The 22,057-nt window shown below is 40.7% G+C and overlaps 1 protein-coding gene across 7 annotated transcripts in view; it reads right to left on the bottom strand.

Moving 5' to 3' along the window:
- Nucleotides 1–22,057, bottom strand: part of VCL (vinculin) — a 111,701-nt gene that overhangs the window by 17,351 nt on the left and 72,293 nt on the right. For all 7 annotated transcript variants that reach the window (XR_010838928.1, XR_010838927.1, XM_059053144.2 and 4 more), the window contains exons 9-15: nucleotides 21,399–21,552; nucleotides 20,373–20,548; nucleotides 18,037–18,227; nucleotides 9,501–9,700; nucleotides 7,291–7,419; nucleotides 3,426–3,575; nucleotides 1,089–1,197 (exon numbers count right to left, since the gene is read on the bottom strand). Coding sequence is in view for 5 of the 7 variants with exons in the window: in XM_059053144.2 (XP_058909127.1) it covers nucleotides 1,089–1,197; nucleotides 3,426–3,575; nucleotides 7,291–7,419; nucleotides 9,501–9,700; nucleotides 18,037–18,227; nucleotides 20,373–20,548; nucleotides 21,399–21,552 (1,109 nt within the window). In the remaining 2 variants the exon portion in view is untranslated. The remainder of the gene's footprint in view (nucleotides 1–1,088; nucleotides 1,198–3,425; nucleotides 3,576–7,290; nucleotides 7,420–9,500; nucleotides 9,701–18,036; nucleotides 18,228–20,372; nucleotides 20,549–21,398; nucleotides 21,553–22,057) is intronic.

Below are 22,057 nucleotides of genomic sequence, written 5' to 3' on the forward strand. Positions count from 1 at the left end.
TCCAAAACCCTGTTGTCCACTCAAATTTCTCACGTGAAAGTACAACACACATAATTCTCACCTTCAGCTCAAAACCCTTCTTACACAATCAAAAGCTTCCAGGTGATCACCATTGTAAAAAAAAAAAAAAAAAAAAGTGAGAATGTAGCCCAGGAGGCCATACAGACTCACAGCATTTATACCAACCGTGGTCACCAGCCTTCTTGTATCTACAACAGACAACCAGAAACGCTTTGACATCAGGAGGAAACAAGGATTGCGTCTGAAACCTTCACCGCATCAGCACCACATTATCTGTTAACAGTATTTTCTCCCTTCCCGTCTCACTCCCCAGCCATCTGTTGCTTATTGGCAGCTTGTAGTGCCCAAGATGAGCCACGCAGAGGATTCCAATAACCCTAACAGCCTGTTTCTTGTTTCTGTTACCTCTCTTCAGACACCTCAGGAGCTCCACTTTCATCTCTGGCTGCTATGGACCCCTGTCCCAGCAGTTTCTGCAGGGAAGCCGAAGAGCCTACATTCCTCATCTCTTCCTCTCCCATCCCTCCCTCCACAGAGAATGAAGAAGATTCAGAGGTGCCACCTCAATCGCACAGACACAGGTTTGTCAGTTGTTGGTTTCTCCTTTTTAAAAAAAAAAAACTACGTAGTTGATAAGTTGGAGGAAACTCTGAGACAAGTTGTATTAAATGGTAGCTATTGTGGTTCCTTGAAATGTGAACCTGCTGAAAATGACAGGGACACTTACTGTATCCACAAACACCGCCTCTCAGCCTCTGAAACCAAACTCTGGCTCAAACAGAGAAAAGACACTATTCAGAGAAGATAGGAGCTGTAACAATAAACATCACACCGGGAGGGCCACATTAAAATCAAAGAGACTCAAAGAGTCTCTCTTCAGACAAAGTTGCAAGGCTTGAATGAGAAGCCGCTGCTGCTCAGCGGCCTTAATCAGGGCCAAGTACACTGTTGAGCACATGACGGTCCCTTTATCCAATTACAGCTGAGTAACATAACTGGTCCTGTTTGAGTTTCTCAGAACTCATTTCTCATGGATCAGACAGCAAGAATTTTGCACACAACTCTACCTGTCATTTTTTCAACATTATCGATCCACTGGTTCTTCATGGTCTCAAAATGTTCATAAGCAGCTTGATTTCCGGGATTCCTAAGTAAGATGCGAGCCGCTGAGACGACCTGGCAATGACAAAACAACCTGTAAACACCACTCAAATATAAACCTTCAGCAAAGCTTCCCCCTCTTTACCTATAGGTGGCACTATAAGGCCAAAAATCGGCAAGTCTCTTTAAAGTCTTTTCAAGCCCTTTAGTTTTGGTCTCATAAACAGCTCCCCAGAATGGGCCCTCACAAAAGATTTTACAGCCACACCTGATTTTAAGAATGTAATAAAGTGACAAAGTAAACAGGTGTTTACTTGATACTTCTGAACATACACAAAATGGACAGATACTTAAGCCCTCAATGTCCTCATCTTAAAAAGCATCATTAAGAAAGATACTAAAGATTACTTAAAACAGATTTATGAATATTTATTAAAAATAACTGTCAGAAGGGCTTCCCTGGTGGTGCAGTGGTTGAGAGTCCGCCTGCCGATGCAGGGGACATGGGTTTGATCTCAGGCCTGGGAAGATCCCACGTGCCGCAGAGCGGCTGGGCCCGTGAGCCATGGCCGCTGAGCCTGCGCGTCAGGAGACTGTGCTCCACAACAGGAGAGACCACAACAGTGAGAGGCCCGCGTACCGCAAAAAGAAAAAAAAAAAAAAAAAAATGTCGGACCTTCCTGGTGGCACAGTGGTTAAGAATCCACCTGCCAATGCAGGGGACACGGGTTTGATCTCTGGTCTGGGAAAATCTCACATGCCGCGGAGCAACTAAGCCCATGTGCCACAACTACAGAGCCTGCACTCAAGAGCCCGCGAGCCACAACTACTGAGCCCACGAGCCATAACTACTGAAGCCCGCACGCCTAGAGCCCGTGCTCCGCAACGAGAAGCCACCGCAATGAGAAGCCCGCGCACCACAACGAAGAGTAGCCCCCGCTCACCACAACTACAGAAAGCCCACGCGCAGCAATGAAGACCCAATGCAGCCAATAAATAAATAAATAAATAAATAAATAAATAAATAAATAAATAAATAAATAATGTTCCTTTAAAATAATAATAACTGTCTACAGTTAACAAAGTGCTTTCACATCCACTGTCTTACTGAATCCTCACAACAAGCCTATGAGAGAGACAGGACAGTGATTTATCCACTTCACAGCTGCAAAAACCAAGATGCAGAAAATTTAAGTGACTTGCTCAAGAGCTCCCAGCTAGTCAGTTGCAGCACTTGGGGAAGGAACTAACATTTACTGAGTATTTGATAAGTTACAGGCTGCACAAGTATCTTCTTAATCCTCAAAACAATCCACTAGGAAGGAATTATCTCCAATTTTACACAAACTCAAAGTGACAGAGGATTGGAGTCCAGATCTGTCTCCAAAGTCCTTGCTCTTTCCATAGTTGGTGTCTTAAGCCTAGTGCTCTGTTTCTGTTTTTTCAGAAATCTCAGTTTTATAGGGAAATCCTATGTTTTATGTCCTATGTTTTATGGAAATTTTTAAGGAAAGTTAGACATGTCCATATTTTATGGACATTTTTTTTAAAAAGCTAGGCAAGTATGATTTTTTAAGAGAATCTAACTTGTTAACATGCCACATGGGCAAAAGTTGAACAATTAAGAGACAAGCTTATTTCCCCTGTCTCTGGCTACAAGCCCCCCACCAAATCTAGTATCACAGATACCTAAAGCCCAGACAGTTCCTAATGTACCACAGGCACTCAAGAAATATCTGATCAATAAATGAATGAAAAGATAATGAATTTTCTGTAATTTTATTGGAAGAAAAAAATGCACAAACATCACACTAAACGATGTCGAAGTGATTTTTAAGAACATCTATCATGTACTAGAACTTTAATTACTGTCCAAGTTGTTTTCTTTTGTTCCCACTCTTCCAATATTCTGTTTACAGTACATTAGCTACATCTTGGTTATATAATTAAAGAAAAAAGAAAAATTATGGACACATCTAAAATTTTTAAAATACCATCAAAGAGATGTGGGGAAAGGCATAAGCTCTAAAATCAAAATAAATTAACCTCTCAAGATTACTGAATTTTTCCCTAATTATGCATGGGAGGGGGGTGCTTTACTAGTTTTTTCTACTTTCAAAACTAATCATGATCACTGTAAAAAATTCAAACAATATAAAAACGATTTAAACATTAAGGGTATGTGTGGGTTTTTTCATGATATTTTATAGTAAGTGTTCAAAAATGTATAGAAACTGTTCTGTAATTAACCTTCTTTACTCAATATGGTGTGTACTGACATGATGAGGGGGAGTGAAACCCACCTGGGGTGTGAGTTCTCGGGCTGTCTTCACTGAGGCCTGAATGCCTTCCACCGTTGATTTATTAGCAGTTCCAACAGCAGCCGCCTTCTCTGCCGTGGCCCCAAGCCTTCCTGAATGGTTTTCAAAGTTAGCTGCTCTCTCATCAAATACCTTGAGGAACAAACAAAGACATTAAGAAAATTTATTGCAATAAAATGGGTCAGGCAGCCTAAGAAAACGTCTCTCTTTAAGCAGAGGCAGCAACTGATTCAGCAAAGACTTTACAAGTTAATAAGACAACAGTCACATCGAGTCTTGGCCTTGCCGTATCTCCTCAGAGGTTTGGCCATAAGCATCACATGCATGCAGGCAAGCACATACACCATACACACCATTGAATTTCAGTGCAATCAATGCTTACCAAGTGCAAACAGGACATACAGTGCTGTGCAGTCTGCAATAAGGAGTTCACAGAATCCAAAGACTTAAATAATCCCTGTTCACAAAAGGATTATCCTCTAGTTTGAGTATAGAAAAACCTACTCCAGGTTCCAATGCAGGTGGCTGGATGCATTAAAGGCCAAGAATATGCAGAGTCCTAACCAGAGCTCCAGCCTCCTCAGGGCAGCTTCCCTCACATATCCCATTACCATTAATGTTGTAAAAGCTCTGCCCCTGACCTCCATGGGAAAAACGATAGCTGGTGCCCACACCCACGCCTGACACAAGGGTAAGGATGGCTGATTTCCATCACCCCAAATGCAAAACCATCTACTGAATTGTTCACTCAGTTCACACATTTTTAAAACGTTAACTTTTTCTTCGACATGGATATTATGCAAGGTCACATACCATGAAGGGGACAATTTAACTTAGATGACAAAAGTTCTTTTGTCATTTGTTTGGATCACATTATTAGAATTGATGCTTGAGGCAAGGTATATCCAACAGCCCTGAGTGAGCTTTATATTATACACAGAGCACATTAGGAACTGCCTGGCAGAATCTACCCTCTTCTTTGCCTCCTCCTGGAGGTCTACCTGCCCATACTTGGAGACAAGTTCTGGCTCCCAGCAGACAATCTCTGAAGGTCTCTTGGTCCAACAGCAGGCTCCAGTCTCATTGCCAGGGTTCTATGTTTATGCACGGAAGTCTCTTCCCCATTCTGACCTCTTGTTTGGACTCAGCCAACTGGGTTCTTGTCATTTAACGCTCAGGATCTCTTCCTAAATCTCTAACCTCCTGGTCCTCTTCTCCTGCCCTCAGTCCTTGTTTCTTTCCTTGGCTGGTCTCCCACACTGTGAATCTATAAGGCTTTGCCAACTTTGGTTCACCATCTCAACCCCAGTCTATGTCTACTGCTCCCTCTGATTTACCCTACTGCTTAGCTTGCTTTTCTTGTCACTCAACCAAACAGTACTGAGCACCTACTATGTGCCAGGCCCTGGAACAGGTGCTGAAGATACAAAGATGAATAAGACATAATTTCTGCATCTCGGGGATCTCACATCCTAGCAGGGTTTAAAAGGCCCATAAACAGATACCTACAATAGTTGTGTGCTATGTGCAATAATAAAACTAAGCATTGATACTTGGGAGGAAAAAGTAAGGACTATCCAGGAAGTAAAGTATACTAGAATAAAGGATAAACAGAAATTAGCTGAAAGAGGTAAGGGGACAATAATTAGGTAGAGAGACAGAAATAACAAAGACATGGAGAAAATAAAGGACAGAGTACGCAGGAAACTATAAGCAATGAGGTATTGCTGGGGCATGAACTGAGAGGCGGGGTTTGTGGGAAACAGGGGTAGAGGGAGTATTAGAAGCCAGATCACAGAGCTCTGGCTTTCTCCTATGTGAAAAGGAAGGGCCACTAAAAGGTTTAAGCAGGAAAATATCAGGGTCAGATCTGTATTTTTATTTTATTCGTGCCCTAGTGATAGATTCAAAGACCAGTCTCAGCTGTATAGTTATAAAGGCAGCAGGGAACAAGGATCAGAACTAGAGCTGTGGCAACATGAATAGAAATTAGAGAGAATTCAAGAAGTATTTGTGAGATTAAATTAGCCTGTCTTACTTTATAGATGTGGGAAGATGAAGGGAAGAGTCAGTGGCGACTCACAAATTTCCAGCGGGAAGAAAACAGGAGGACAACACGTGCTGAGGTACCCATATAGCATCTAGGTAGAGATTACCAGCAGACAGTTTTGTCTGCTCATCTGACACTCAGATGTCTGGAATGAAAACACAGCACATCAACCCACCCTAAGGGGACCATGAGCTGAACTGCCCAGTAACCTAGGCTAGAGAAAGAAAATGGGGGTCATTAGCAAATAAGAATAAAATAAACCTCTGCTCACCAGTTCTACATTGTCTTGGGTGCCTGACCCAACCCCTTCTCCTTCACTACCAATACTATAGAGGATGGAAAACCAAATACTTGCTTTCCTAGATTCCTTTGCAGTGAGGTAGCCATGTGACAGCATTCTAGCCAATGAGACATATACAAAAGTCTCCTGGAGGATTTCTGGAAGAGGGTTTACTTTCATTTATTCAGCACCAAGGATGTGTCAGACATTGTTTTAAGAAATGGGAATAAAGTAATGACAAAACAAAATCCCTGCCCACATGGATGGAGCTTTCATGCTAACGTGAGGAAAACGAGGTAAATATTTAAGTGTTGATAACCACGAAGAAGAAATAGGATAGGATATGGAGATTAGGGAATTCCTTGGGATGGGCTTGGAGTGGGGTTGCGATCTTAGGTGGTGACCCCAAAGTGACATTTTAGTAGACAGCTGAAGAAAGTGAATGAACAATACCTGCAGTTATCTGTGGGAGGACCCGAGAGAACAATAGCAAGGGCCCCAAGGTTAGAACATACAAACATAAACAAGGAATGCTGGGAATACAATGCAAGAAGGTCAATGCAGAGACAGGAGCATGAGGGGGAAGAGAGGCACCACACGAGGTCAGAGAAGTAGATGGGGGAACCAGATGCAGTGGTGTGACGAAGCTGCTGGTACCAACTCATACAAGCTCGTAAGAGCCAAATGTGCCCATCAAGAGATGGGCAGAGTCCCCGACTCTGCTTACAGTGACTTCACATTGAAACAGCCATCATGGGAATATTTACATCATGGAAATTAACAAACATTACAAATCAGGGCCTTTTGGGGTTTGTTTTTGTTTTGTTTTGTTTTGTTTTCTCCTGTGTCTACCAGCACATCACTGGCCTTACTGTTCATTGTAAGGACTCTGGCTTCGCTCTGGGACAGGGAGGAGTAATCTGAAGGGTTTGAGTAAAAGAATGACATCAAATGATTTAAAACAATTGCCCTGACTTCTGTCTGGAGAATAAAGTGTCCTAAGGGGACACTAAAGGGAAGGTTATAACTAGAGGGACAGTTATTCTAGTTGTGACTAGAATGCCCCCATTGCTCATTTCTTGCTGCCTTGAACATAATGCCTAGGGCTGCATCAGCATCTCACATCATGAAGAAAAGATCAAGAAAATCAGAGAGATGCCAGCTTTCATGGCGTCACGCTGCTGAACCAATGCCAAGGCTACCTAGCTCCATGTTTCTTGTTATGTGATGAAAATAAAACTCATTTGCTTTCATCTCTGATGGTCAGGTCTTCTACTGCTTGCAAGTAGAAAGACATTCCTAAGTGACATACTTGGTGACTGAAAGAAGAAGTGGCAAGGCCTTTCTTCCCTCTTCTACCTTTCCACCCTTCATCCCCAATTTCCCAACCACTCCTGACATACACTGCAGTCACATTTTACCTTTACACACACACACACATACACATACACATACATACACATATACATATACATATGGCTGGCCAACAGAACAAATGGAAGACCTCAGATACCCACCTCTTCCCTATTGGGTGCATCAGGAGGGGCAGTAGCTGCCACTGCCAACAGCTTGATGGGAGTTGTAGTATCACTGAAAACATCTGACACCTCCTGAGTCATGGCCTCCTGCATCCGGGCTTTCAGATCCTTAAAAACATTGTTTAAAAATGAAAATTTCCAGAAATATCCAAAAAGCACACCTGCCATTGTCCTTTCTTCATGGACACATTCATTCATTCAGTGTTTCATTCAACTTTATCAGCTATGAGTATCAACTGTGTACAAAGCACTGAGCTAGCATGAAACAGGTGTAAGAAGTGAATCCTGCCCACATGACCCACATTTCCCTAGACTGTTCCACCCAAACAAGAAATCTTACTTCCTTTCTTGATGGCCCCTAGAATAATACTAAGAATCATGGGGTTGATCCCAAAGAAGACCATGAGATGAGACAGAGTTCCTCACCAATCCCAGTGCTGGAGGGGCCTGACATGATTACAGTAACTGTAAGGATTGTTTGGTGGATGCAGTGCCAAATTTATAAGCAATTTCTTATATTTAGAGGAAAGAAATCAATGATGGAATTTTTCTAGATATTTCAAATAAGTTTCTAGAAAAACTTGATAACCAATATATGAATCCATTTTTTATTTTAACATGGGTCAGAAGAAGAAGATTCTCAAAAGTCATGAAAAAACTCCTTTTCATAATTATCACACTTCGTCCAATCTAAGCTTTATTCTAGATTAATACTCGAAGAAGGATCAATCACCCCCATTGTTTCTCAAGGTGGGTGGCATGCACTGGCTGGTGGTATCTGAAATGATTTTAGGTGTTATACAGACAAATGTTTTTATTTTCATAATTATGTGTTTCTTTTACAGAATATTAGAAAAAATATAACTCAAACTCCTGATTTCAGGATTTTTATAAACTTTTCTTTTAAATAAAGTTTAAAAAAGGAGTCCATTTTAAGAAAAATAGTGACTAAATAAAAAAGTATAGGTGATACATGGTAGAGCAAATATGAAAGAGCTCTTGATTGAGTGAAGCTTGAGAAACACAATTTTAATTGCTATCACATACTAGTAAGCTTCTCCTTAATAAGCTCTGGATATCCTTATATTCTTTTTTTAAAAATTAATTAATTTATTTAATTTTTGGCTGCATTGGGTCTTCACTGCTGTGCACAGGCTTTCTCTAGTCGTGGCGAGCAGGGGCTACTCTTCATTGCGGTGCGCAGACTTCTCACTGCGGTGGCTTCTCTTCTTGCAGAGCTCGGGGTCTAGGCGTGTGGACTTCAGTAGTGGCACACGGGCTCAGTAGTTGCGGCTTGCAGGCTCTAGAGCACAGGCTCAGTAGGTGTGGCGCACGGACTTAGTTGCTCCACAGCATGTGGGATCTTCCTAGACCAGAGCTCAAACCCATGTCCCCTGCATTGGCAGGCGGATTCTTAACCACTGCGCCACCAGGGAAGTCCATGGATTTCCTTATATTCTTTTTTTTTTTGTGATATGCGGGCCTCTCACTGTTGTGGCCTCTCCCGCTGCGGAGCACAGGCTCCAGACACGCAGGCCCAGTGGCCATGGCCCACGGGCCCAGCCGCTCTGCGGCATGCGGGATCCTCCCGGACCAGGGCACAAAACCGTGTCCCCTGCATCGGCAGGCGGACTCTCAACCACTGCGCCACCAGGGAAGCCCCTCCTTATATTCTTGATCACACGTTTTTCACTTTCCCTAGACTCAAGAAATTATATTTTTTAAAAACTCTCCCTCCTAGTTTTTGAATAACAGTAAGCATAAGAAATGTAATGAGGGACTTCCCTGGTGGCGCAGTGGTTAAGAATCCACCTGTCAATGCAGGGGACATGGGTTTGAGCCCTGGTCCAGGAAGATCCCACATGCTGAGGAGCAACTAAGCCCGTGCGCCACAACTACTGAGCCTGAGCTCTAGAGCCTGTGAGCCACAACTACTGAGCTCACGTGCCACAACTACTGAAGCGCATGCACCACGACCTCTGAAGTCCGTGCGCCTAGAGCCTGAGCTCCGCAACAAGAGAAGCTACCACAATGAGAAGCCTGCGCACTGCAATGAAGAGCAGCCCCCACTCGCCACAACTAGAGAAAGCCTGCACGCAACAACAAAGACCCAATGCAACCAAAAATTAAATAAATTTATTAAAAAAAAAAAAGACAGAAATGTAATGATATGTGCTCCCAAGTTCTACCTTTAAAGAGTCTTGGAGCTGAGATGCAAGGGCTCTCGCCTGAGGACTCTCCCCTTCCCCTCTGGCAGCCAGGTCAGCCAGTTGGGCCGTTAGCTGGTCCACTCGGTCACACTTTGCAAGAAGATCTTGACGATAAGGCCCCATCATGACATTTGCCAGACGATGACCTTCAGCCACAAGCCCTCGGATGGCAGCCTGACCTGCACCAAGAGGAAAACAATGAAACTCACATAGACCAGGAGAAGCCAACCACTGTGCCATTCTGGTAAGGATTTCTTTTCTTAATAATACATTTAGGAGAGGGGGAAGATGGCGGAAGAGTAAGATGCGGAGATCACCTTCCTCCCCACAGCTACATCAGAAATACATCTACACGTGGAACAACTTCTACAGAACACCCACTGAACGCTGGCAGAAGACCTCAGACCTCCCAAAGGGCAAGAAACTCCCCACGTACCTGGGTAGGGCAAAAGAAAAAAGAATAAACAGAGACAAAAGAATAGGGACGGGACCTGCACCAGTGGGAGGGAGCTATGAAGGAGGAAAGGTTTGCACACACTAGGAAGCCGCTTCTCGGGCGGAGACTGTGGGTGGCCAAGTGGGGAAACTTCGGAGCTGCGCAGGAAAGCGCAGCAACAGGGGTGCGGAGGGCAAAGCCGAGAGATTCCTGCACAGAGGATTGCTGCCGACCAGCACTCACCAGCCCGAGAGGCTTGTCTGCTCACCCGCCAGGGTGGGCGGGGGCTGGGAGCTGAGGCTCGGGCTTCGGTCGGTCGTGGATCGCAGGGAGAGGACTGGCGGAGTGAACACAGCCTGAAGGGGTTAGTGCGCCACAGCTAGCCAGCTAGCCGGGAGGGAGTCCGGGAAAAAGTCTGGACCTGCCGAAGAGGCAAGAGACTTCTTCCTCCCTCTTTGTTTCCTGGTGTGTGAGGAGAGGGGATTAAGAGCGCTACTTAAAGGAGCTCCAGAGACGGGCCGCGAGCCGCGGATGATCCAGAGACGGGCATAAGACGCTAAGGCCGCTGCTGCCGCCACCAAGAAGCCTGTGTGCGAACACAGGTCACTATCCACACCTCCCCTCCCGGGACCCTGTGCAGCCCGCCACTGCCAGGGTCCCGTGATCCAGGGGACCCTTCCCCTGGAGAACACACGGTGCGCCTCAGGCTGGTGCAACGTCACGTGGGCCTCTGCCGCCGCAGGCTCGCCCCGCATCTGTACCCCTCCCTCCCCCCGGCCTGAGTGAGCCAGAGCCCCCGAATCAGCTGCTCCTTTAACCCCATCCTGTCTGAGCGAAGAAAAGACGCCCTCCGGCGACCTACATGCAGAGGCGGGGCCAAATCCAAAGCTGAACCCTGGGAGCTGTGCGAACAAAGAAGAGACAGGGAAATCTCCCCCAGCAGCCTCAGGAGCAGCGGATTAAATCTCCACAATCAACTTGATGTACCCTGTATCTGTGGAATACCTGAATAGACAACGAATCATCCCAAATTGAGGAGGTGGACTTTGAGAGCAAGATATATTATTTTTTCCCCTTTTCCTCTTTTTGTTAGTGTGTATGTGTATGCTTCTGTCTGAGATTTTGTCTGTATAGCTTTGCTTTCACCATTTGTCCTAGGGTTCTGTCTGTCCGCTTTTGTTTGTTGTTTTTTTTTTTTTTACTTTAAAAAATTTTTTTTCTTATTTTTTATTTTAATTACTTTATTTTATCTTACTTTATTTTATTTTATCCTCTTTCTTTCTTTCTACTTTTTCTCCTTTTTATTCTGAGCTGTGTGGATGAAAGGCTCTTGGTGCTGCAGCCAGGAGTCAGTGCTGTGCCTCTGAGGTGGGAGAGCCAACTTCAGGACACTGGTCCACAAGAGACCTCCCAGCTCCACGAAATATCAAATGGCGAAAATCTCCCAGAGATCTCCATCTCAACACCAACACCCAGCTTCACTCAACGACCAGCAAGCTACAGTGCTGGACACCCTATGCCAAACAACTAGCAAGACAGGAACACAACCCCACCCATTAGCAGAGAGGCTGCCTAAAATGATAATAAGGCCACAGACACCCCAAAACACACCACCAGACGTGGACCTGCCCACCAGAAAGACAAGATCCAGCCTCATCCACCAGAACACAGGCACTAGTCCCCTCCACCAGGAAGCCTACACAAACCACTGAACCAACTTTAGCCACTGGGGACAGACACCAAAACAACAGGAACTATGAACCTGCAGCCTGCAAAAAGGAGACCCCAAACACAGTAAGATAAGCAAAATGAGAAGACAGAAAAACACACAACAGATGAAGGAGCAAGATAAAAACCCACCAGACCAAAAAAATGAAGAGAAAATAGGCAGTCTACCTGAAAAACAATTCAGAATAATGATAGTAAAGATGATCCAAAATGTTGGAAATAGAAAAGAGACAATGCAAGAAACATTTACCATGGACCTAGAAGAACTAAAGAGGAAGCAAGCAATGATGAACAACACAATAAATGAAATTAAAAATACTCTAGATGGGATCAATAGCAGAATAACTGAGGCAGATGAACGGATAAGTGACCTGGAAGATAAAATAGTGGAAATAACTACTGTAGAGCAGAATAAAGAAAAAAGAATGAAAAGAACTGAGGACAGTCTTAGAGACCTCTGGGACAACATTAAATGCACCAACATTCGAATTATAAGGGTCCCAGAAGAGGAAGAGAAAAAGAAAGGGATTGAGAAAATATTTGAAGAGATTATAGTTGAAAATTTCCCTAATATGGAAAAGGAAATAGTTAATCAAGTCCAGGAAGCACAGAGAGTCCCATACAGGATAAATCCAAGGAGAAACACGCCAAGACACATATTAATCAAACTGTCAAAAATTAAATACAAAGAAAACATATTAAAAGCAGCAAGGGAAAAACAACAAATAACACACAAGGGAATCCCCATAAGGTTAACAGCTGATCTTTCAGCAGAAGCTCTGCAAGCCAGAAGGGAGTGGCAGGACATATTTAAAGTGATGAAGGAGAAAAACCTACAACCAAGATTACTCTACCCAGCAAGGATCTCATGCAGATTTGATGGAGAAATTAAAACCTTTACAGACAAGCAAAAGCTGAGAGAGTTCAGCACCACCAAACCAGCTATACAGCAAATGCTAAAGGAACTTCTCTAGGCAAGAAACACAAGAGAAGGAAAAGACCTACAATAACAAACCCAAAACAATTAAGAAAATGGGAATAGGAACATACATATTGATAATTACCTTATATGTAAATGGATTAAATGCTCCCACCAGAAGACACAGACTGGCTGAATGGATACAAAAACAAGACCCATATATATGCTGTCTACAAGAGACCCACTTCAGACCTAGGGACACATACAGACTGAAAGTGAGGGGATGGAAAAAGATATTCCATGCAAATGAAAATCAAAAGAAAGCCGGAGTAGCAATTCTCGTATCAGACAAAACAGACTTTGAAATAAAGACTATTATAAGCGACAAAGGACACTACATAATGATCAAGGGGTCGATCCAAGAAGAAGATATAACAATTGTAAATATTTATGCACCCAACCTAGGAGCACCTCAATACATAAGGCAAATACTAACAGCCATAAAAGGGGAAATCGACAGTAACACATTCATAGTAGGGGACTTTAACACCCCACTTTCACCAAAGGACAGATCATCCAAAATGAAAATAAATAAGGAAATACAAGCATTAAATGATACATTAAACAAGATGGACTTAATTGATATTTATAGGACATTCCATCCAAAAACAACAGAATACACATTTTTCTCAAGTGCTCATGGAACATTCTCTAGGATAGATCATATCTTGGTTCACAAATCAAGCCTTGGTAAATTTAAGAAAATTGAAATTGTATCAAGTATCTTTTACGACCACAACGCTATGAGACTAGATATCAATTACAAGGAAAGATCTGTAAAAAATACAAACACATGAAGGCTAAACAATATGCTACTAAATAACCAAGAGATCACTGAAGAAATCAAAGAGGAAATCAAAAAATACCTAGAAACAAATTACAATGAAAACATGACAACCCAAAACCTATGGGATGCAGCAAAAGCAGTTCTAAGAGGGAAGTTTATAGCAATACAATCCTACCTTAAGAAACAGGAAACATCTCAAATAAACAACCTAACCTTGCACCTAAAGTAATTAGAGAAAGAAGAACAAAAAACCCCCAAAGTTAGCAAAAGGAAAGAAATCATAAAGATCAGATCAGAAATAAATGAAAAAGAAACGAAGGAAACGATAGCAAAGATCAATAAAACTAAAAGCTGTTTCTTTGAGAAGAAAAATTAAATTGATAAACCATTAGCCAGACTCATCAAGAAAAAAAAGGGAGAAGACTCAAATCTATAGAATTAGAAATGAAAAAGGAGAAGTAACAACTGACACTGCAGAAATACAAAAGATCATGAGAGATTACTACAAGCAACTCTATGCCAATAAAATGGACAACCTGGAAGAAATGGACAAATTCTTAGAAATGCACAACCTGCCAAGACTGAACCAGGAAGAAATAGAAAATATAAACGACCAATCACAAGCACTGAAATCGAGACTGTGATTAAAAATCTTCCAACAAACAAAAGCCCAGGACCAGATGGCTTCACAGGCGAATTCTATCAAACATTTAGAGAAGAGCTAACACCTATCCTTCTCAAACTCTTCCAAAATATAGCAGAGGGAGGAACACTCCCAAACTCATTCTACGAGGCCACCATCACCCTGATACCAAAACCAGACAAGGATGTCACAAAGAAAGAAAACTACAGGCCAATATCACTGATGAACAAACATGCAAAAATCCTCCACAAAATACTAGCAAACAGAATCCAACAGCACATTAAAAGGATCATACATAATGATCAAGTGGGGTTTATTCCAGGAATTCAAGGATTCTTCAATGTACGCAAATCAATCAACATGATACACCATATTGACAAACTGAAGGAGAAAAACCATATGATCATCTCAGTAGATGCAGAGAAAGCTTTCGACAAAATTCAACACCCATTAATGATAAAAACCCTGCAGAAAGTAGGCAAAGAGGGAACTTTCCTCAACATAATAAAGGCCATATATGACAAACCCACAGCCAACATAGTCCTCAATGGTGAAAAACTGAAACCATTTCCACTAAGATCAGGAACAAGACAAGGTTGCCCACTCTCACCACTCTTATTCAACATAGTTTTGGGAGTTTTAGCCACAGCAATCAGAGAAGAAAAAGAAATAAAAGAAATCCAAATCAGAAAAGAAGAAGTAAAGCTGTCACTGTTTGCAGATGACATGATACTATACATAGAGAATCCCAAAGATGCTACCAGAAAACTACTAGAGCTAATCAATGAATTCAGTAAAGTAGCAGGTACAAAATTAATGCACAGAAATCTCTGGCATTCCTATACACTGATGAAAAATCTGAAAATGAAATTAAGAAAACACTCCAATTTACCACTGCAACAAAAAGAATAAAATATCTAGGAATAAACCTACCTAAACAGACAAAAGACCTGTATGCAGAAAATTATAAGACACTGATGAAAGAAATTAAAGATGATACAAATAGATGGAGAGATATGCCATGTTCTTGGATTGGAAGAATCAACATTGTGAAAATGACTCTACTACCCAAAGCAATCTACAGATTCAATGGAATCCCTATCAAACTACCACTGGCATTTTTCACAGAACTAGAACAAAAAATTTCACAATTTGTATGGAAACACAAAAGACCCCGAATAGCTAAAGCAATCTTGAAAACGAATAATGGAGCTGGAGGAATCAGGCTCCCTGATTTCACACTATACTACAAAGCTACAGTAATCAAGATAGTATGGTACTGGCACAAAAACAGAAATATACATCAATGGAACAGGACAGAAAGCCCAGAGATAAACCCACGCACATATGGTCACCCTGTCTTTGATAAAGGAGGCAAGAATATATAGTGGAGAAAAGACAGTCTCTTCAATAAGTGGTGCTGGGAAAACTGGACAGGTACATGTAAAAGTATGAGATTAGAACACTCCCTAACACCATATACAAAAATAAGCTTAAAATGGATTAAAGATCTAAATTAAGGCCAGAAACTATCAAACTCTTAGGGGAAAACATAGGCAGAACACTGTATGACATAAATCACAGCAAGATCCTTTCTGACCCACCTCCTAGAGAAATGGAAATAAAAACAAAAATAAACAAATGGGACCTAATGAAACTTAAAAGCTTTTGCACAGCAAAGGAAACCATAAACAAGACCAAAAGACAACCCTCAGAATGGGAGAAAATATTTGCAAATGAAGCAATGGACAAAGGATTAATCTCCAAAATTTACAAGCAGCTCATGCAGCTCAATAACAAAAAAACAAAGAACCCAATCCAAAAATGGGCAGAAGACCTAAACAGACATTTCTCCAAAGAAGATATACAGATTGCCAACAAACACATGAAAGAATGCTCAACATCATTAATCATTAGAGAAATGCAAATCAAAACTACAATGAGATATCATCTCACACCAGTCAGAATGGCCATCTTCAAAAAATCTATATTCAATAAATGCTGGAGAGGGTGTGGAGAAAAGGGAACACTCTTGCACTGCTGGTGGGAATGTAAATTGATACAGCCACTATGGAGAACAGTATGGAGGTTCCTTAAAAAACTAAAAATAGAACTACCATACGACCCAGCAATCCCACTACTGGCCATAGACCCTGAGAAAACCATAATTCAAAAAGTCAGTACCAAAATGTTCATTGCAGCTCTATTTACAGTAGCCAGGACATGGAAGCAACCTAAGTGTCCATCATCGGATGAATGGATCAAGAAGATGTGGCACATATATACAGTGGAATATTACTCAGCCATAAAAAGAAATGAAACTGAGTTACTTGTGGTGAGGTGGATGGACCTAGAGTCTGTCACACAGAGTGAAGTAAGTCAGAAAGAGAAAAACAAATACCGTATGCTAACACATATATATGGAATCTAAGGGAAAAAAAAAAAAGGTCATGAAGAACCTAGGGGTAAGACGGGAATAAAGACACAGACCTACTAGAGAATGAACTTGAGGATATGGGGAGGGGGAAGGGTAAGCTGTGACAAAGTGAGAGAGTGGCATGGACGTATATACACTACCAAATGTAAAATATAGATGGCTAGTGGGAAGCAGCCGCATGGCACAGGGAGATCAGCTTGGTGCTTTGTGACCACCTAGAGGGGTGGGATAGGGAGGGTGGGAGAGAGGGATATGCAAGAGGGAAGAGATATGGGAACATATGTATATGTATAACTGACTCAATTTGTTATAAAGCAGAAACTAACACACCATTGTAAAGCAATTATATTCCAATAAAGATGTTAAAAAAAATACATTTAGTGGGGTTAGTGGGGTTTTTTCCCCTATCAAGACAAAAAACTGGGGAAATATATAAAATGTAAAAGAATATAAACCACCCATAATCCCATCACTTGGAGACTGATATATCTGAACATTTCCTTCCAGTCTTTTTTAATGCATTGCATGCTCCTATACACACATACATTTCTCTTTACAAAACCGGGATCATACTATACATTAACTTTTATTCCTTGCTTCTTTTTATTTAATGTAAGCATTCTTCTACATCATTAAATATTATTCAAAAATCATGATCTAAAATCTATGCAACATTTTATCATATGAACCATAATTGTTAATATTATTAAATATTTACGCTATTTAGATATTCTCATATGTAACTCCTTAGAAACATCTCTAATTATTTTTAGAATAAATTCCTGTAAGTCAAAAAGCTGAGTCAATGGGTATGAACTTTTTTAAAGCTCTTGACATATAATTCCAAATTACCACTCAGAAAACTTGTACCGATTTATTCCTCCACCAGTAAATTATATGTCTGCCTGATTCCCCAATACTGGGAATAACCAATTAAAAATTTTATCTTTTTCCAGTGAATACAGCAAATGAACTAAATAGATCTTTCAGCTTCAACAGGCTTGCCATCATAATACAACCTAAATTCTTATAGATCCATTCCTAAAATCTCTCAAAAATCAAAATTGTAGGTTATCACTTCTACAGGTGATTGTGTGATACAGGAGCCCTCACAACTGAAAACAACCTTGGTAGTTAAGTGTCTTTTACTTATTTTCAGAAATTATATTTAACTGTGAACTTACTAACGACTGTTAATAACAGAAATACAACAGAATGGAAGTATACGTAGACTGGAAATAATTAGCTCAAAGTTTCAACTGCAACCTGAGGACTTTTCTATTTGCCTGCAGCAAAATCATTTATTTATTAATACTTCTTGACAAAATCACAGGAAATTTATTGGCTACATTTGGAGATGGAGTCACACTGTGGAATGACTTACTCACCAGTGGCTAAAGAACCCCTTCTGTACCTAATTACAGATGATACAGGCTCTCTATCAACAACTTGCTTATCTTCATTGAAACAAGTTTAATGAGGATTAAGTGCAGTGATGACCTTACCAACTCCCCGGTCATCCACTGTGGGATTATCAATCCACCGCTGTGCCTGCTCAATCTTGCCCTCAAGGTGGACAGCTGCTTTGGCAGGTCTGCTGTTGGCCACAGCCTTGTTGGTTTTGGTCTGCAAGTTCTGTAGGGCCGTGGCCACCTGTTTGGCCAATGCTCGGGCCTCTGGGGAATCTCCTTTTCCCCTGCAGAGAAAAAAATAGCCATCCTGTCACACAAAGACACTCTTTGCATTGAGATGACTTAATTGCTAATACAAATGCTAATGAGATGACAAACTGCTAATGATTATTATTAACTTGGTTTGAAAGGAGAGGGATTTATCTATTTGACCCTTAAATAAGAAATTAATAATATAAATTCTGATTGTTTTGCCTTGTTAAGACAGTTAAATATGTTGTAGTTAAATATGAGTTTGATCAGTCTGGCTCAACCGAGCTCAACCATTTGGTAAGCTGAGCTCAATCAGTCATCACTAGGTTAGCTGACCTCTGAGCCTGCCATCTCAAGTCTGACTCATTTGATATCTCAAGTCCACTAGGTCATAGAAAAGTAAACTTCAGGATAATCATATCTGGCTCACCGATAAAAATGCAAATATTAGTCTACCTGACAGAATAACTAATTTAGAGACTATCTTAAGAGTTCCTTTATGATTCTAAACTTTCATACTTTCTCCATTATAAAGCTGGACAAAGAAGGTAATTACTATGGTTCTGATCATAGCTACTTCTGCTGCCAGGAAGTTTTAGACAGACAGACAGACAGACAGACAGATAGATAGATAGATAGATAGATAGATAGATAGATAAATAGGAATAAGTAATGATGGCATGTGACCAAACTTGGTCTGCTGTTATCACTATTATCATTAATTCTCTCTTCATCATTAAGAAACATTAATGAGTGCCTGCTATGTATATGGACTTGTGTTAGGATCCTGAGAACATAGTTTCTTCCTCTATTTTTAAATCTAGTAAAAATGTAAAGACTATATTAATTAGCTAATGTTAATGAACAGAGACCAAAATTTATAGACATATATTATTTTACAATTGTCCAATTATACATTTTCCCACCTACATAATTTTATATTTGGGGTATAAAATAGTGACCCCCCCAAATGATTGAGCTTGAATATAGAATCAAACTTGAGCTATTATTTAAGCTGCTCTCTATCACCACAACCTCCTGCCTAAAGTATGTCCACCCTGCTCCCACTCATTCCTATTTCAAGTTCTGAGGCAGAAGTTTGCTTTATTAGCTAACGTTGGTCTCTTAGCCAGTATAAGATTTGAAAGGACTCTAAAGTACCTCTTTGGAAAAAGGTTAGGCACTCTCCTGTGGAAGAATAGGGAGTGAAATACACAAGTTAAATGAAAAGTCGAATCTCACAAGATACTTGATTATGGTTATTCCTGGAGAAGTGACTGGAGGACAGAGGTGGGAGAGAAGCAACTCTTACTTTTGCCGTTGTACACTTTTTTAATGTTCTTTTAGCATATGATGCAGTTGGTTTTTTATTAAGACAGAAAAATATCTTTCAAAAGGAGAGAGTGACACTTCTTTTCTATGCAATCAAAGTAGATGCTATGAAAGTCTTATCTGTCTCACCGATTAAAAAAAAAAATCCCCTTAAGAGAAGAACCTGCAGTGAGGATGTCATATCTAAGGATCTTTTATAATTGCTACATAAGAAGTAACACTGCTGGTCAAGGAAGAAAGTATCTTCTTATGCCTCCCCATCCCACCCCGAGACACACACACACACACACACACACACACTCACAGCTTTTCACAGCTAGCCACAAAAGTTATTTTCCTCATATGCCTGGGAAACAGACAAGTCACAAACATGGTGTAGTAGTACGTCCTAGCTTAGAAATTTTAAAAAATGGATCTCAGGGATTTCCCTGGTGGTCCAGTAGCTAAGACTCTGTTCTCCCAATGCAGGGGGTCTGGGTTCAATCCCTGGTCAAGGAACTAGATCCTTCATACCGCAACTAAGAGTTCGCATGCTGCAGCTAAAGATCCCACATGCCGCAATGAAGACCCGGTGCAGCCAAATAAATAAATAAATAAATAAATAAATTTTTAAAGAATAGATCTCAAAAAAAACACATCTCTTAAAAATATTTTTTAAAAAAATAGTTCTTAGTATCCTAAAATTATTAATTTAAAAATATCTTCCCTCACCACGTCACACAGAATCAATAAGAAGACAATGGAAGAGTATCATATGTGCATTTAACCTATAAATTTCAACTATATATGTGCTTAGGGGGAAAAAGAGAGAGATTAAAGGACAATTTAATTGATTAAATACATACTGTCTTCGTAGATCTGCTAATTTAGAAGTCAGAGCAGATATTTCTCCAAGAGAACGTAGAATGTCATCTCTCTCCTTAGGATCATCACATAATTCTGCTATTTTCCGAGCTTCAGCCAAAGCCCCTCGAATCTGTTCTTCTCCTTCTGGTCCACCATTTGGATCTGCAAGCCAATTCTACACACACATAAATAGAAAAGAAGCACACTGTGATCTACTCATGAACCAATTTTACTAAACTTAACAAAGCCATCAGAAATATTTCAAAAGTAATCATAAGGCATACCAGCAATTGATTTTATAATGCTGATCCTTATTATTTTACATCAGTTCTTACTCAGGCAAAACCAAATCAATCCTTCAGCTATTTATTTATTTATTTACAGAGATATTAATATTTGCATGTGTGGCATGCAGGATCCTAGTTCCCAGACCAGGAATCGAACCCACGCCCCCTGCAGTGGTAGCTCAGAGTCTTAACCACTGGACCTCCAGGGAAGTCCCCCTTCATCTTTTTAAAAATGATTTTTTTCTTTCTCATTAGGATAAAATATCTTCATGAGCTTTATCTTTGAATTAATCACACCTTATTAATTCTTCAGTTTCTTAAACATTTATGTTTCTTCATGAAATGCTTGAAAATCATTTTACAGTAGAGTAATATCAGAAAGCTTTAACCCTTTTACATTGCTATGACCAAACACAGTTGTGAATTCTGAGATGAGGAACAGGTTTAACATACTGTAATCTCCATCAGGAGCCAGGGGAATGGTACTCAGAATGCTGACTTTTAACTAACTGAAGTATTCAAAATTAAGATCTCCATTTCAAAATATGGATAAACATTAGCCTTAAGCCTGTGGTGGTAGGGGATGTGTTAACACTGGCAACTACTGTGTATCAGTCATCACTTAGAAACACCCATTATCCACCCATAGAAAATAAGGGGGAGAGGGATACAGTATATTTATGGAACATTTCTCTTTCTCCTTTATTTCCCACCCTTCCTAAAAATCATCATCGCTACCTGAGCAGCATCAATTTTCTTCGCAATGCTCTGCTTTGAGTTGGTCATGGCTTCCAGCTTGCGGGCTGCATTTTCCACTTTTGCTGTGAGCACATCCAGACCCTGAGACACCTGCTGGGCTTTCTGCATGGCCACTGGTGAGGCTCCTTGTCCTCTGCTCAAACAGATAGATGCTGCTGTTGTACTCTCTCAAATTCTTAATGGCAAAATATTACTAAAAGCACAGTATATGTTCTTTTACTAACACATTTGTCCTTTTCCTTTTCTACTAAATCTGCGATAACACAAGGAAACACAGAGAGAGACAAAGCAAAACACCCAAACTATCTAATTTCTCCTTTGCTCTTAAAAATAATACACAGTAGCTTCAAGGAACTGCATAACCATTTTAAAGACCAGACTTGCACATTTTGATAATAATGATTTTCCTCTTGGTGGTGATTACATAATCAAACCTAATCTTCAGGGGGGAAACGTGCTTGTGACCTTACTGCTATGGAGGGTTTTGTTACCATAGTATGTATGCTTTAGAAATAAACATCCCATTAGATTTTCTTATTTATGGGCAAGTATACATTGAAAATGTTTCAGGAGGCAGCACGCATAGTGCTACTAAAAGCACACCACACTGGGACCAAGTAGATCTCTGTTCAAATCCT

This window comes from Kogia breviceps, chromosome 2 (genome assembly GCF_026419965.1).
Source record: "Kogia breviceps isolate mKogBre1 chromosome 2, mKogBre1 haplotype 1, whole genome shotgun sequence".
Classification (NCBI taxonomy): Eukaryota; Metazoa; Chordata; class Mammalia; order Artiodactyla; family Physeteridae; genus Kogia; species Kogia breviceps.